We start from the raw sequence: 15,494 nt of genomic DNA, 5'->3' as shown, positions 1-15,494 counted from the left end.
CACGAGTTTTACAAATATTCCTTTGACTTTCTGGCCTCTTCTTCTTCGCTTAGGACTGGTTTTCCAGTTGAGCTTTTGATAGTCATATAACCACTTCTCTTTTCTTCAAGGTTTACATTAATTTTCCTGTATGTGAAATTTGTTGCCCTAGTAACCATGCATTCTTCTACAGCTTTGAATTTCTCCTCTAGCCACTACTGCTTTGTCACTTTATTTTTCCTGCCAGTCTCCTTTTACTGGTTTACTTTGTTTCTTTTTAAAATACCTTCTTCTTTTTTGTCAATTAAGTTCAATGTCTTGTGTATTACTCAAGGACTTCTACTGTGTCTTCTTTCTTCACCTAGTTGCTGTTCTGCTACCTTCTTCATCCCATCTCTCAAAGATATACTTTTATATTATATTCTATTCTTTCCCTATTACAGTCACTAGCTCCCTAAAGCTCTTTTTCAAACTCTGGACATCATCTGGTTCTTTCAAATCATCCAGGCCCCTCCAACCTAATCTCCTACATTTCTGCAATTAACTCAGTTTTAATCTGCAGTTAATAACCAATAAATTCTGGTCAGAGCCAACATCTGATCCTGGAAATATTTTGTAGTTTAAAATCTGATTTTGGAATTTGTCTTACCACTGGTTGAAACCTGAAATTGATAGCAGCAATATTTTTGGGGAAAATTTAAGTATATAATGAAAGGATAGACAAATGGGAAATGGAGGTGGTGTATTTGTTGCAGCAGACAAAAACTCAAATCCACCGAGATAGAAACTGAAGCTGCATGTTAGATTGTTTGGTCAAGACTCAGTATCATGAATTTGTATAAAATGATAATTGGATCGCTCTATCGTCCACCAGACTCATCTCCTGATGTAACCAAAATCTTTAGAGAAAACCTCAGTTCACTTGTACGTAATTCCCCAACAATACTATAATCATAGGTGGAGACTTTAATCACTGATCAATTAATTGAGTAAATTACAGTTTTGTTAGTGGTGGGCACGATAAGACACCTTGTGAAATTTTAGTAAATGTCTTCTCTGGAAACTACCTAGAATAGGCAGTTAGAAACCCCACTCATGATGGAAATATATTGTTTCTAATGGCAACAAACAGACTGATCTCTCTCATGTTAGAGAGACGCTGAATGAAATATATTTACCTGCCAAGAAAGCAATGTATGAAGCCTTCAATGACTACCGTAACAGAATATTGTCAAATGATATTTCAGAAAATCGAACAAAATTTTGGTCATATGTAAAGGCCATTAGTGGTACCACCCCAATTCGATCCTTTTACCACTGAAAATATGAATGAAACAGGTATCAGTGTCAATTGTGTTGAGAAACAGCTGAAACAGTTAAAATTGAGAAAAGCTCCAGGCCCTGATGGAATCCCTGTCAGATTCTATACTGAATTTGTGGCTGCATTAGCTCCTCTTCTAACTATAATCTATCACAGATCCCTCAAACAAAAAAAAAAAATGTGCGCAGTTCTTGGAAAAAGGCACAGGTCACACCTGTCTAGAAGAAGTGATTCATAAAATTACCATCCAATATCCTTGACATTGATTTGTTGTAGAATCTTAGAACACATTCTCAGGTCAAACATACTGAGGTACCTGGAACAGAATGACCTCCTCAATACCTAACAGCACGGATTTCAAAAACATCAATCATATGAAACTTTACTCGCACTTTTCTCACATAACAAACTGAGAGCTTTGAATCAAGGCAACACGAGGTAGATGCATTGTTTTTTGATTTCTGAAAAGCATGTGACTCAGTAACACACCTACACTTATTGTCAAAGGTGCGATCATATGGGGTATCACGTGAAATATGTGACTGGTTTGAGGACTTTTAGGTAAGGAGGAAAAGTCATTGTCAGATGTAGAAGTAACTCCAGGAGTGCCCATGGGAAGTTGGGACCCTTGCTGTTCATGTTATATATAAATGACCTTGCAGAAAATATTAATAGTAAAATCAGGCTTTTAGCAGATGATGCAGTTATCTAAAACAAAGTACTATCTGAGAGAAGCTGCATAAATATTCAATCAGATCTTGGCTTGTTGCAGAGATTGGCAACTTGCCATAAATGTTCAGAAATGTAAAATTGTGCACTTCACAAAATGAAAAAAAAAACATAGTATCTTACGAGTATATCATCAATGAGTCACTGTTGGAATTGACCAACTCATACAAATACCTGGATGTAATACTTTTTAGGAATATGAAATGGAATGGCCACGTAGATGAGTAAAGCAGGTGGTAGGCTTTGGTTTAGTGGTAGGATAGAGGGGAAGTGCAATCAGTCTACAAAAGAGATTGCTTACAAATCACTCATGTGACCCACTCTAGAACATTGCTCAAGTGGTTGGGACCTGTACAAGATAGGACTAACAGGGGATACTGAACATACATGGAGAAGGGCAGTACAAATGGTCACATCTTTGTTTAATCCATGGGGGAGTGTCGGAGAGATACTGAATGAATTGAACTGGCAGACTCTTGAAGACAGACATAAACTATCCTGAGAAGATCTATTAACAAAGTTTCAAGAACTGGCTTTAAATGATTACTCTATGTATCGATCATATATGGACCTTAAGGATAAGATCAGAATAACTACTGCATGCACAGAGCCATTCAAACAATCATTCTTTCCACGCATCACACATTAATGGAACAGGAAGAAACCCTAATAATGGGTACAATGGCACATATCCTCTGCCATGCACCTCAAGGTGGTTTGCAGATTACAGATGTAAATGTAGATGTAGACATATCTGTAAGTTTCTGGTGATTCCAGATCTCTTCTTTGAGTACAACTTTCTTTCATGATCCTTAAACAAAGTGTTAGTGATGACTAAGTTGTGTCTTTTCCTTCTCTTTCTTTACTACTACCGAAATCCAGTTCTCCAATTAAATTTCATCTCCTTAATGAACTGAATAATTTCTTTTCCATCATCAAACATCTGTTCAGTCTCTTTTCCTTATGTGAAGATAGTAGGCATACACAAGGTGATTCACGTAAGATGGAAAACTCCTTTTATTTTATATAACAAGGAAAACAATCAATTATTGACAAAATTATTTAATTGGATAGATAAAAAATCTACTCACCAAGCGGTGGCAGAACACGCACATAAAAGACAAGTGTAATTGGCAAGCTTTTGGAGCCAGTGGCTCCTTCTTCAGGCAGAAGGGTTGAAAGGGAAGGAAGAGAGGTGAAGAAAAAAGATGGGAGAGGTCTATGAAAAGGGGTAGATTTTGAGAAAGTCACCCAGAACTGCGAATCAGGAGAGACTTACCATATGCAATTACAAGAAAAGAGTGATTGTTGGGGACAGCATCAGATGAGATTTGAAAACCTGAGAGTATAAAGGTGGAAGACAGGGTAATATGCAGACAGAGATTACTGCTTAAACATCATGCATGTGTTAATAAGAGTGGAAAACTAAGTACATTGTATGTAACAGAGATGGGAGGGGAGCAGTGGGGAAAAAAAGAAAAGAAAAGAAATAAAAGATGGGAATGACAATGAAAGATGTAGAAAACTACAACGGAGTGAAGCAAAGAGTAGTTACAGTGAAGAAATGCGTGGTGAAACAGGTGCCGAGGCCACGAATCTCATGTTGTAGAGCATGCTCTGCAACAGGATATTGCGAGTTGCTAGTATACACCCACTACCTATGCCCATTCATTCTAATTGATAATTTGGTGGTATTCATGCCGATGTAGAAGGCCGAACAGTGTTTACGGAACAGTTGGTATATGACAAGTGTCATTTCGCAGGTGGCTCTCCCTTTGACAGTACATGTTTTGCCAATTACAGGACAGTTATAGGTGGTGGGAGGAGGGTGCATAGGGCAAGTATTGCGGTGGGGATGGTCACAGGGGTAGGAGCCATAGAGTAGGGAGATGGGTGCAGACGGAGCATAGGGTCTGACAAGAATATTGTGGAGATTGGGAGGACAACAGAAAGGTATTCTAGATGTGGTGAGCAAAATTTCAGGCAGTATGGATCTCACTGGAGGGCATGATTTTAGGAAGTCATGGTTCTGTTGAAGTAGCTGAGTAACACATTCCAGACCCGGATAATACTGAGTCATCAACGGTAGGCTCTGAAGTTGTTTTTTGGATGGATCAGCAGCACTGGGATTGGATTTGAGGGCCCAGGAAATCTGCTTTTTAACTAGACTGGTGGGATAATTACGTGCACTGAAGGCTGAGGTGAGAATTGTGGTGTATTGCTGTAAAGGGTCTGCATCCGAACAAACATGTTTGCCTCATATGCCAAGGCTGTATGGGGGGTATGTTTGGCATGGGAAGGATGGCAACTGTCAAACTGTAAGTACAGTTGTTTGTTGGTAAGTTTAATGTGTACGGAAGTGTGTAGCTGGACTTTGGTGAGGATGAAATCAACATTAAGGAAAGTGACATGGGATTCGGAATAGGACTATGTGAAATTTAATTGTGAGAAGGCATTCAGAGATTCCTGGAATTTTAGCAAGTTAGCCTCACCGTGAGTCCATATTATAAAGATATCATCAATTATCTAAGCCAAAGCAGGGGCTGGAGACTTATGGATCCCAGGAAAGCCCCCTCTAAGTGACCCATGAAAAGGGTGGCATAGGAAGGAGCCATCCTGGTTCCCATGGCCATACCCCTGATCTGTTCACCTCAAATGTGAAGTAGTTGTTGGTAAGTATAAAGTTGATTAAGGTGAGAAGGAAGGATGTCATAGGTTTGAATCAGGTAGGTGCAGATTGAGGAAATGTTCAGCAGCAGACAGACCACCAAATTATCGATTAGGATGAATGGGCATAGGCAGAGGGTGTAAACTGGCAACTTGCAGCATCCTGTTGCAGAGCATAGTCTACAACATGACATTCATGACCTCGGTGCCTGTTTCACCACGCGCGCTATCTGGATTCTTCCCCTGGACACCAGTTTCTCAGAACTCCACAAGTTGGAACTAGCACTACATGCCCTTGGTTCTCACCACCCACCTGGCTTTAATTTACATTAACTTCTTACATTAATTTCTTCCGTCTCAGCATTTCTTCACTGTAACTACTCTTTGCTTCACTCTGTTTTAGTTTTCTACAACTTTCATTGTCTTTCTCAGCTTTTGTTTTTCTTTTCCCCCCTCCCACCTCTGCTACATACAATGCACTTAGCTTTTCACTCTTATTAACACAGGCTTGATGTTTAAGCAGTAATCTCTATCTGCATATTACCATGTCTTCCAGATTCAAGCAATTTTTTTATAATAAAACAATATACTTTTTTAATTGCATTCAAAAGCATTTGAAAATATGAGTACAGTGAAACAACACTTGTTAACCTCCACACTGAATCTTTTGGCAAAAGGACCTGAGAAATGTGCTAAAATTTAAAGGCAAGATGGCCAGAAACAACAATGCAGTGTAAACACTATCAAAGAGGACTCTCTGTGTACTATCATTTGCTGAAAACTTTGTTTCATTATCTTTAACTATTCACAAAACATACTTTTACTGCTGTGGTGGTTCCTGGCTTTGAGACTTATCTTGGATGTGAAAATGGATCTGCTATGCTGTACATAGCAGTTCACCTGCATTCCTTTTATTATTCAATATTAGGTCTAGTTCTGCATTAGCACTATTTGCTTTTGTGTTAATAACCCGGTTCTCACCTGAGCAGGAGTGTTGTTCTTCCTGTCACCACACTTCACAAAATTCCACTATTTCAAACTTCAACCTATCCTCTTCTCTGTCACTGTTTTTATGAACAGAGAATAGCAAAGAAAATCTATAATGATAGCATTACAATGCTCACCTCATACACCTGAATGCTCCTTTAAGACAATGCATAGTCACAAAGAACAGAATATTATTATGACAACTGTTTTCCAGTCCTGCTACTTATGTACAAAAGAGTTCCAATTATTTTACTATAATTCTTAAATCAATAAACCATCAAATGTAGGAAAATAAGGAAAGTAATATCTTGAGACAGATGTCTACAGATATGCTTGAGAATATCTTCATAAATTAAAAAAGAAACTAAAATAACAGCTTCTCCCTCATCAATGAAGCAACAATATACTTACATCATGGACAATAGACATATCATTAATATATGCCTGTTCAGTATCAATCAGTTCTTGTATGCATCCTTGTCTTTTCCTTTCTGTCTTATTTAGATGGTAGTCAGCTGTCAAAGGAAGAAAATAAAATCAAATCTGTAATATGTAATTTATATTACAATCTGTATGCTTTTTCCACAAAAATGGATGACTTATTTCCCTATACGCACAGCAGAAATAACATTCTCTCTGTAGTGAGATCTCTGCGATTAAAAAGTAGCATGAACCCAAAAAGTTCTTCATGGCTAATCATGGATAAAAGTTGCCAAATAAAATTATAACTGTGTTCAAAATATATATGTTCAACTTCTTAATTAACACAAATAAGTAATTAATTTAAGGAAAAGAAATAGGACATGAAGACACACAAAGTGTAAAGGCAGCACTTGGGAAAAACGTACTCCACGTACAAATAAGAATTTTAACACTGAGCTTTCAGAATGAACAATTTTCCTTTATATATACTACTTCTGTAAATTCACTGAGGCCTAAAGCAATCTGAAAAAAATTTGGAAACATATCCATAGCCTTTAAACAGATGGTCCAGTGTCCTGTCCAAGTACAATTGTCTCACTTAAAAAAATAAATTAATATTTATGAATTTTGTAACATAGTGATAAAGTGACATGAATTAATGAAATATCAAGTTTATAACAGAATCAAATGTTTAAATAATTGTCAGATTTTAGGGGAATCCAACTCAGTGATTGATATGGGAAATCTCACATCCAGACATAGAACAGGTCAGTAATTACTGATTTAAACTGGCCAAAATCACTGTGTCTCAAGATTGTAAGTTTAGCCCCTTGAAGTCGATACTTCCGTACAGTGAACAACTAAGATCATCTATCCTCTCATCTCTGAAAACACACTATATAAAATATGAGGCCTGGACAGATCTGGCATATGTAAGGACTGATCTATAACAATCACAAATTTCTAAGAACACTAAGAAAACTAGGGAAAAACAACATGAATTGGTAAGAGCAAGTATTCTTTTGTTTGTTTATTTATATGCAACATGCTCCATTACAGTACTTATTTTTTTCTGTGTGTGTGTGTGTGTGTGTGTGTGTGTGTGTGTGTGTGTGTAGTGTAGTGTAATGTAATGTAATGTTTGTGATGATGATAGAAGGGAGATGGTGAAGCCAGGTGCTGACACATAGCAGAGCTTAATGTCCCCATCCAATGGACTGATTACCATCAACAGTGTCACATGTCCTAACTTTGTGAGACACTGTGGAGAGATTTGGTAGTGAAGCCAGGACATTAGTGCAAAGTCTCTGATCATGTCATCTATATAGATACTGAATAATGTTGGTGACCAACTATACCCTTGTTTTACTCCTTAATTTGTCTGTTTTCCAGTCGTTATTTCTTCGCCCCTGTCTGTTCTAATTGTGGTATTCATTTATATGCTTTTTGAAACTTGGCTCATATGTTTAGGGATTCCTCTTTTTTCCATTATGGCCCTTTGCATCTCTCTGTGAATGGTATCAAATGCTATGAGTTTCCAGATTTCATTCTCGTCACTTTTGAATTATCTGTTTCAGTGAAAAAGCAGTATCTATGCATAATCTTCCCTTTCAGAAACCTGCTTGTTCCTCCATTAAAATTATGTGAAATAATTCACAGCCTTTCCTTTATTTTGTAAGAAACTTTCAGGGTAATTTTACCCTTGTATTTAGATGCATGATTTCTTTTGCCTTTCTTATGTACTGAAATGACCTTTGCTATTTTCCATTCCTGTGGTATCTCAAATTTTTCACAGCATCTGTTCAAGAGATACAGCATTAATTCTAAAATAACTCCTCATGCTTAATCAATTCATAATGTACTCATCCTCCTCTTCCCAGCCAGATACCGGGAGCGAAAATTTTTTTAACCAACAGGATCTGAACTGGCTTAGCCCTGGGTCAAGTGCCACTGCAAAAATGTGCATTAGTAGCTTTGGCCACAGAGGTGGGTAAGAGTGAGTATTCTCATGTTTTCTTTCCAAAACAAGTAAAATGGACATTGCTTTGTTTGAATTTGTCATAAGTGATTGATATCACGTATTTCAGGCAGCTGAAAACTTATAAATTAGTATTTTGCAATGATGAAACATGGTTCTGCACCAGCTTTTGTCACAGTTTATTACTGGATAAATGAATTTAACTGTGGTCATACAAGCACTGAAGATTTCAAGACATTGCCAGACCCATAACTGACACTTCTCCTGAAGAAATTGTCTGTAAATTCATGGCATCCTGATCAATGACTGTTGCATTAAGATTTTTGAGACAGACAAAGTAATCAAAAAAATTAAAAATAAAGACACAAATAATTTGAACAAAATATTTAAAGTACATCATTTGCAAGACGACAGCTTAAGAAATCTGTGTCTTTGGAAAGAACACATAAAAAATGTTGTGGAAAAGGCAAGCCAAAGACTGCATTTTATTGTCAGAACACTTAGAAAATGTAACAGATCTACTAAAGACACTGCCTACATTATGCTTGTCCATCCTCTTTTGGAGTATTGCTGTGTGGTCTGGGATCTTTACTAGATAGGATTAATGGAGTACATTGAGAAAGTTCACAGAAGAGCAGCACATTTTGTATTATCGCGAAATAGGGGAGAGAGTGTCACTGACAAGATACGGGATTTGGAGTGGTCAGAAACAAAGGCATTTCTTGTGGCATGTACATGGAAGGATGTAGGTGTTCATTTTTCCTAGGCACTATTTGAGATTGGAATAATGGGGAATTACTGTGAAGGCTGTTCAATGAACCCTCTATCACGCACTTAAGCGTGGTCTACAGGGTATCCATGTAGATATAAATGTAGATGCATCAGAACAGAGTCATCCAACTGCTCAATAAAATAACAACTAGTGAAGAGCTAAACAAAAAATGGTCTTTAACTTCTCATGGTCACGCTTCACAATCATGCAGAATTTTTAAAGGACATGATATTGTATGATGCTTCTAGTTGCTGTAAATCTTTATTTCGCAGCATCTAACTTCTGTCCCATATAATAAAGTGGCAACTGCCATGATTGTATAAAATTTCAGTTGGGACTCTATTCTTGTTTTATCCTTAAGTGTTCTCCTTATTGTCCCAAATATATGCTGGTATGTTACAGTTTTTTCTGTGTATTCATATCTTGATCGTATGGTATGTCACATCCTAAATATTTGAAATGGGCTATCTGTTCTATTGGTTTATTATTGAGGACTACTTTTGTTTATGCTGGTGGATACCGCAAAAGGCCATGGTTTTATTTATAGATATAGTTCAGGTTGTGCCAATGGCCTTACCTCAGTGATAACACTAGTTCCCATCAGATCATTTAAGTTAGGCACTGTTCGGCTGGGCTAAGACTTGGAGGGTGACCATCCAATCTGCTGAGCACTGTTGGCAAACGAGGTGCACTAAGCACTTTCTTAAGAATATACTGCAAAATTAAGGAAAGGCTGTGAAATATTTCGTGTAATTTTAATGGAGGAACAAGCAGGTTCAAGAAAGGGAAGATTATGCATAGATACTGCTTTTCCACTGAAACAGATAATTCAAAAGTGATGAGAATTTAACCTGGAAACTCACATAGAATTTGTGAATTTTATAAAAGCATTTGATAGAATCCACAGAGAAAAGCTAAGAGCCATAATGGAAAAAAGAGGAATCCCTAAACATATGATCCAAATTGCAAAAAGCCTATATATGAACACCACAATTAGAACAGAAAGGGGCAAAGAGATAATGACTGAAAACAGACAAATTAAGGAGTAAAATAAGGGTATAGTTTGTCACCAACATTATTCAGTATCTATATAGATGGCACGATCAGAGAATGGAAATGAGATAGGACACAATCAGGCATAAATACTGGGAGGAATAGATATGTTAACACAATGTTATTCGCAGATGACCAGGTTATCATATAAGACAATGAAGATAAATTACAAATGACACTACATAAATTAAATGAGATAAGTGCAATCTACAGTCTGACTTTATCCATAAATAAAATAAAACCATGGCTTTTTCCAGTACTCACTAGCACAAATAAAAATAATCCTGAATAATAAACCAATATCAGGTTACCTTCCATTCGGAAAGGGGCTGCACTCAGTGACTGTATGTGACTTATAAATTATAGAGTGCAGCAATCAGTCATCTGTTTTAGATTTTATTATGCAAATCCAGATTTCAGCTAGTAGCTAGCCATTCTCAACACGATTTTTTTTAATTCTCAACGCATGTAAGTCCCTGTTGTTAGGGTGTCAGTCGCAGTTCTTTAACTGATGCCCAAACAACAGGGACTTACATGCATTGAGAATAAAAAATAGTGCATTGAGAATGCCTAGCTACTAGCCAAAATCTGGATTTGCATAATAAAATCTAAAAAGGACGACTGATTACTGCACTTTATAATTTAAAAAATAAACAAATAGAACAGATAGCCCATTTCAATAATTTAGGATGTGATATACCAAATGATCAAGATAAGGGTACACAGAGAAAGCTAATACATACTAGCATATATTTGACATGATAAGGAGAGCACCGAAGGGTTAAAAAAGAAGAGAGTCCCAAATGAAATTTTATATAGTCTTGGTAGTTCCCCCTCTATTTTATGGGGTGGAAAGCTAGACACTGAAAAAAATAAAGATTTTCGGCCACCAGAAGCATCAGAAACTAAACTTCTAAGATCTGTGAAAGGCAGCACTAAGTAATAGAAAGAAAGTAACAAGGGAAGAATTACGAATGCAACCAAAACCTGAAAGGCAGTCCAACACAATGGAACGGAACACGTTCTACAAAACTGTGATTGAGATAGTTGCCTCCATTTCAAAAAAACTGATGGAAGGGTATTATAAAATCAAATTTAGGAAAGCCAGTTATTTTGAAATTTGCATGGCAACCTGAAACAGAAAGAGTAATGACACTGCACATAAATATGTTCTTGCAGTAGGACACTGTTTATGGGCTTTGAAAGAACTTCACACCCACATTATTCTCCAGATCTGGCTCTATACAACTTCTCTCTTTTCTGTACTATATTTAAAAAAATAAAAATAAAAAGGTGGGACGGTGGAGGGTTTGGAGTGAAGAAAATTTTGCTGAATGAGGAGATTATCTGTGATTTGACTGAGAATTATTCAGAGTTGAAACTTATTTTTTTTCTGTGTGTGTATTCGCCATTACAAAAATTAAGTTATTTACTATGTTTTTTTACCAACTGCATTAATCCACACTTATATGTTTAGCAATCAATTTAAATTACTGCCATTTGACCAGAACTTTCCATTACCATTTTCATGCTACAGTAGTTGTAAATATTTGCTTTTCCTCACATTGAAAGACTTAAGTGTACTGTCTATGTACACACGTGATGTGCAGTTCTTTACTACTGTGCTTTTAGTTACATTCACTTTCATTGAACTTAATCAAACTATCGAGAGTAAATAAAATAAAAATAATGCAGACGTTGTTGTTGTGGTCTTCAGTCCTGAGACTGGTTTGATGCAGCTCTCCATGCTACTCTAGCCTGTGCAAGCTTCTTCATCTCCCAGTACCTACTGCAGTCTACATCCTTCTGAATCTGCTTAGTGTATTCGTCTCTTGGTCTCCCCCTACGATTTTTACCCTCCACACTGCCCTCCAATACTAAATTGGTGATCCCTTGATGCCTCAGAACATGTCCTACCAACCGATCCCTTCTCCTAGTCAAGTTGTGCCACAAACTCCTCTTTTCCCCAATCCTATTCAGTACCTCCTCATTAGTTATGTGATCTACCCATTTAATCTTCAGCATTCTTCTGTAGCACCACATTTTGAAAGTTTCTATTCTCTTCTTGTCCAAACTATTTATCGTCCATGTTTCACTTTCATACATGGCTACACTCCATACAAATACTTTCAGAAACGACTTCCTGACACTTAAATCTACACTTGATGTTAACAAATTTCTCTTCTTCAGAAACGCTTTCCTTGCCATTGCCAGTCTGCATTTTATATCCTCTCTACTTCAACCATCATCAGTTATTTTGCCCCCCAAATAGCAAAACTCCTGTACTACTTTAAGTGTCTCATTTCCTAATCTAATTCCCTCAGCATCACCCAACTTAATTTGACTACATGCAGATATTTTCCTATAAATGACGTACAACGACCCCAGCTATTACGGAACTGGTTCTACTCTTATTCACTCCTCCCACTCCCCTCTACAGAAGCTATGCATTTCAAAAGAGTAAGATGGTTATAATACAAGCTATTGGATAAACTTCTAAGCTATATGTGATAACATACATATCTGTGAATCTGTATTTACTTCTATACTCTGCAAATAAATGAGAAGTGCATGGCAGAGCATGTACCCCATTCTACCTATCATTAGGGCTTTCTCCCATTCCATTCACATATGGATCACAGGAAGAATGATTGCTTAAATGCCTCTGTATGTGTTGTAATTAGTATAATCTTGTCTTCATGATCCCCATGGGAGCTGTAATATATTTCTAGATAGAAGACTTTTTAAGTAGATCTTTCTTGGATAGATTGCATCTATCTTCAGGTATCTGCCATTTCAATTTCTCTCAGCAACTACATCACACACAACCAAGTGTCGAACAAACCCATTATCATTCCATTCCTGCTGCCATTCTTTGTTGACTATTACCTGTCAGTCACCTGGTATGGGTCTGACATAATTCAGTAACACAAGTGTTCTGTATGCAATTCCTTTGTAGACTGACTGCATTTTCCTAGTATTCTACCAATGAATCACAGTTTGCCACCTGCTTTACTACTACTGAGATCATGTGACTGTTGCGTAATATATCCCTTCAAATTGTTACAACCAGTTATTTGAGTTGACCAATCTCAACAGAGATCCACTGATATTATAGTCAGCATACTACATTTTTTTTTCATTTTGTGGATTACACAATTTCACCTTTAAGAACATATAAAGCAAGTTGTGTCTTTGCACCACTTTGAAATCTTATTACGATATGACTGAATACTTGTATAACTTCTTTCAGACGGTACTTAGCTGCATGTAACCACATCATCTGTAAAAAGTCTGAGGTTTCTATTAATATTATCCACCTAGTCATTAATATACAATGCAAACAGCAAGGCCCCTAACACATGTCCCTGGGGTATACACCCAAAGTTACTTCTGCATCTGTTGATGACTCTCCATCCAAGATAACTTGCTGCATCCTTCCTATCAAAATACCCTCAGTATCCGGTCACAGATTTTGCTTGATACACCATACAACTGTACTTTTGACGTTAAGTACTGATGTGGTACTAAGTCAAATGCAGTTTGGAAATTAAGGAATATTGTGTCTATGACTGCCTTGATCTATGGTTTTGATTATGTCATGTGAGAAAAGTGAGAGTTGGGTTTCACATGTTCTGTGTTTTTGGAATCTATGCTGCTTGACATGTACAAGGTCTTTCTGTTCAAGATGCCTCTTTACATATGAGTTGTGAATACATTCGAAGATTCTACCACTACTGCATGTCGAGGATATTGGATGATTAGTGCTGTGGATCACTTCTGCTACCATTCATGTAAATGTTTATGACCTGTGCTTTCTTCCAACTGCTGGGCACAGTTCTAGTTCCAGGGATCTATGATAGATTTCAGTTATAGGAAGGGCTAATTCAGCCTCGAACTGAGTATAGAATTTGATAGGGATTCCATCATGACAATAGAGTTTCAGCTGTTTCTCAATAACACTGACACTAATCTCTATTTCAATCTTTTCAGTGGTATGAGATTTAAACTGAGGCATACTACTGAGTTTCCCTTTGTAAAGGAACATATGAAAATGGTGTTATGCATTTCAGCTTTTGATAAGCCATCCTCAGTTTTAGGTTCTGTCTCACCCATGATTGAAAAGAGACTAACAAACAGTAGTCACTGGAAGGTTCACACATTACTCTCTTGGCAGCCAAATGTGTTTCATTAGCAAGAAAGTCAGAAGTTAAAGATTGGCTCAACATAACATATAAAGTAAATAAACATTTGCTGATAGCTTGCCTACAGTGCCTCTAATAGAGTCAATAGCATAGTTGGAAAATCCTGCAGCTGTTTTCATTCTCTTTTCATGCCAGTAGTAGCACTGTACCTTGTTTTGACTCCATTCATATGCACTACACACAGCCACAGTTTTCACTATCAGTCAAGTGAGACAAATATTCAACAACTATATACTACTGCCCACGTTCTACATCCATACAACCACCACCACAGTGGCCTGGCAACATACATACACATTCAAATCGAATAGTACAATCATCACTAGATAAAATGATGTTCATGTTTTCTTCAATCTGAAGACTGGTTTGATCCTGATTTCCACACTAGTTTATGCTTTTTTCATACAGATTGTGCTGTAATTTGTTTCTCCAAATGGATTCAGTATCTACTGATTAGTTATTCAATATACTCGTCTTATCTTCAGCACTCTTCTGTAACCAACATTTTCAAGACTGTTCTCTTCCTACCTGAACTGTTTATTGCCCACATTTCACTTCCGTGCAGGGCTATGCTCCAGACCAATATTTTCATCAAATAGGCCTGCTTGCTAACATTTAGAATTACATTTGACGTTAACAATTTATCTTTTTTAGATTATATTCTTATTTTGCTGTTAAAATAGTGAAACTCACTCGCCCTATTTAATTTGACTTACATTCCATTATGCTTGTGTTATTGTTGTTGACGTTTTTCTGTTAACCTTTTTTCAAGGTGCTACCCATTCTGTTCAACTGCTCTTCCAACTCCTTTCCCATCTCTGGCAGAATTATAATGTCACTAGCGAACCTCAAAGCTTTCATTTCTTCTCGATGAACTTTAATTCTTTTTCCAAATTTCTCCTTTGTTCACTTTGTATTTCATCTCTTCTATCTTCAGAATTTCAAATAGCGTGTTCCTGTAATCACACTCAATCGACAGATACTGTAAACATAGGTTTGGTGTTCTGTAATGTATCTTCTAAGAAAAGTCGTAGGGTCAGTATAGCCTCACCATGTCTCTACATTTTTCTGGAACATAAACTGATCCTCCCCAAGACTGGTCTGTACAATTTTTCCACTCTTCTATAAATAATTCATGAGAGTATTTTGTAATGACGACATATTAAACTGTGTTCAGTAATACATCTGTCAGTACCTGCCTGTTTTGGACTTAGATTCTTCCTGAATCTTGCACACCATTCAGAATAGTTTGATCTTTAGCTGGCTCTCCCAAGGATCTCAACAATTATGAGTGAATGTCGTCTACTACTGGGGCCTTGTTTCGCCTTAGGTGGTTCTGTGCGCTGTCAAATTCTTCATGCTACACCATACCTTGTACAT

The 15,494-nt window shown here is 37.0% G+C and overlaps 1 protein-coding gene across 1 annotated transcript in view; it reads right to left on the bottom strand.

Annotated features, from left to right (window-relative positions):
- The window catches only part of LOC124615702 (intersectin-1), a 225,358-nt gene that overhangs the window by 89,160 nt on the left and 120,704 nt on the right, over positions 1-15,494 (bottom strand). The window contains exon 24 of the mRNA XM_047143787.1: positions 6,095-6,198. Coding sequence (XP_046999743.1) covers positions 6,095-6,198 — 104 coding nt within the window. The remainder of the gene's footprint in view (positions 1-6,094; positions 6,199-15,494) is intronic.

Source organism: Schistocerca americana, chromosome 1, assembly GCF_021461395.2.
Source record: "Schistocerca americana isolate TAMUIC-IGC-003095 chromosome 1, iqSchAmer2.1, whole genome shotgun sequence".
NCBI lineage: Eukaryota > Metazoa > Arthropoda > Insecta > Orthoptera > Acrididae > Schistocerca > Schistocerca americana.
Note: the sequence above shows the minus strand (reverse complement) of the source record. Positions and strands in the feature narration are given on the sequence as shown.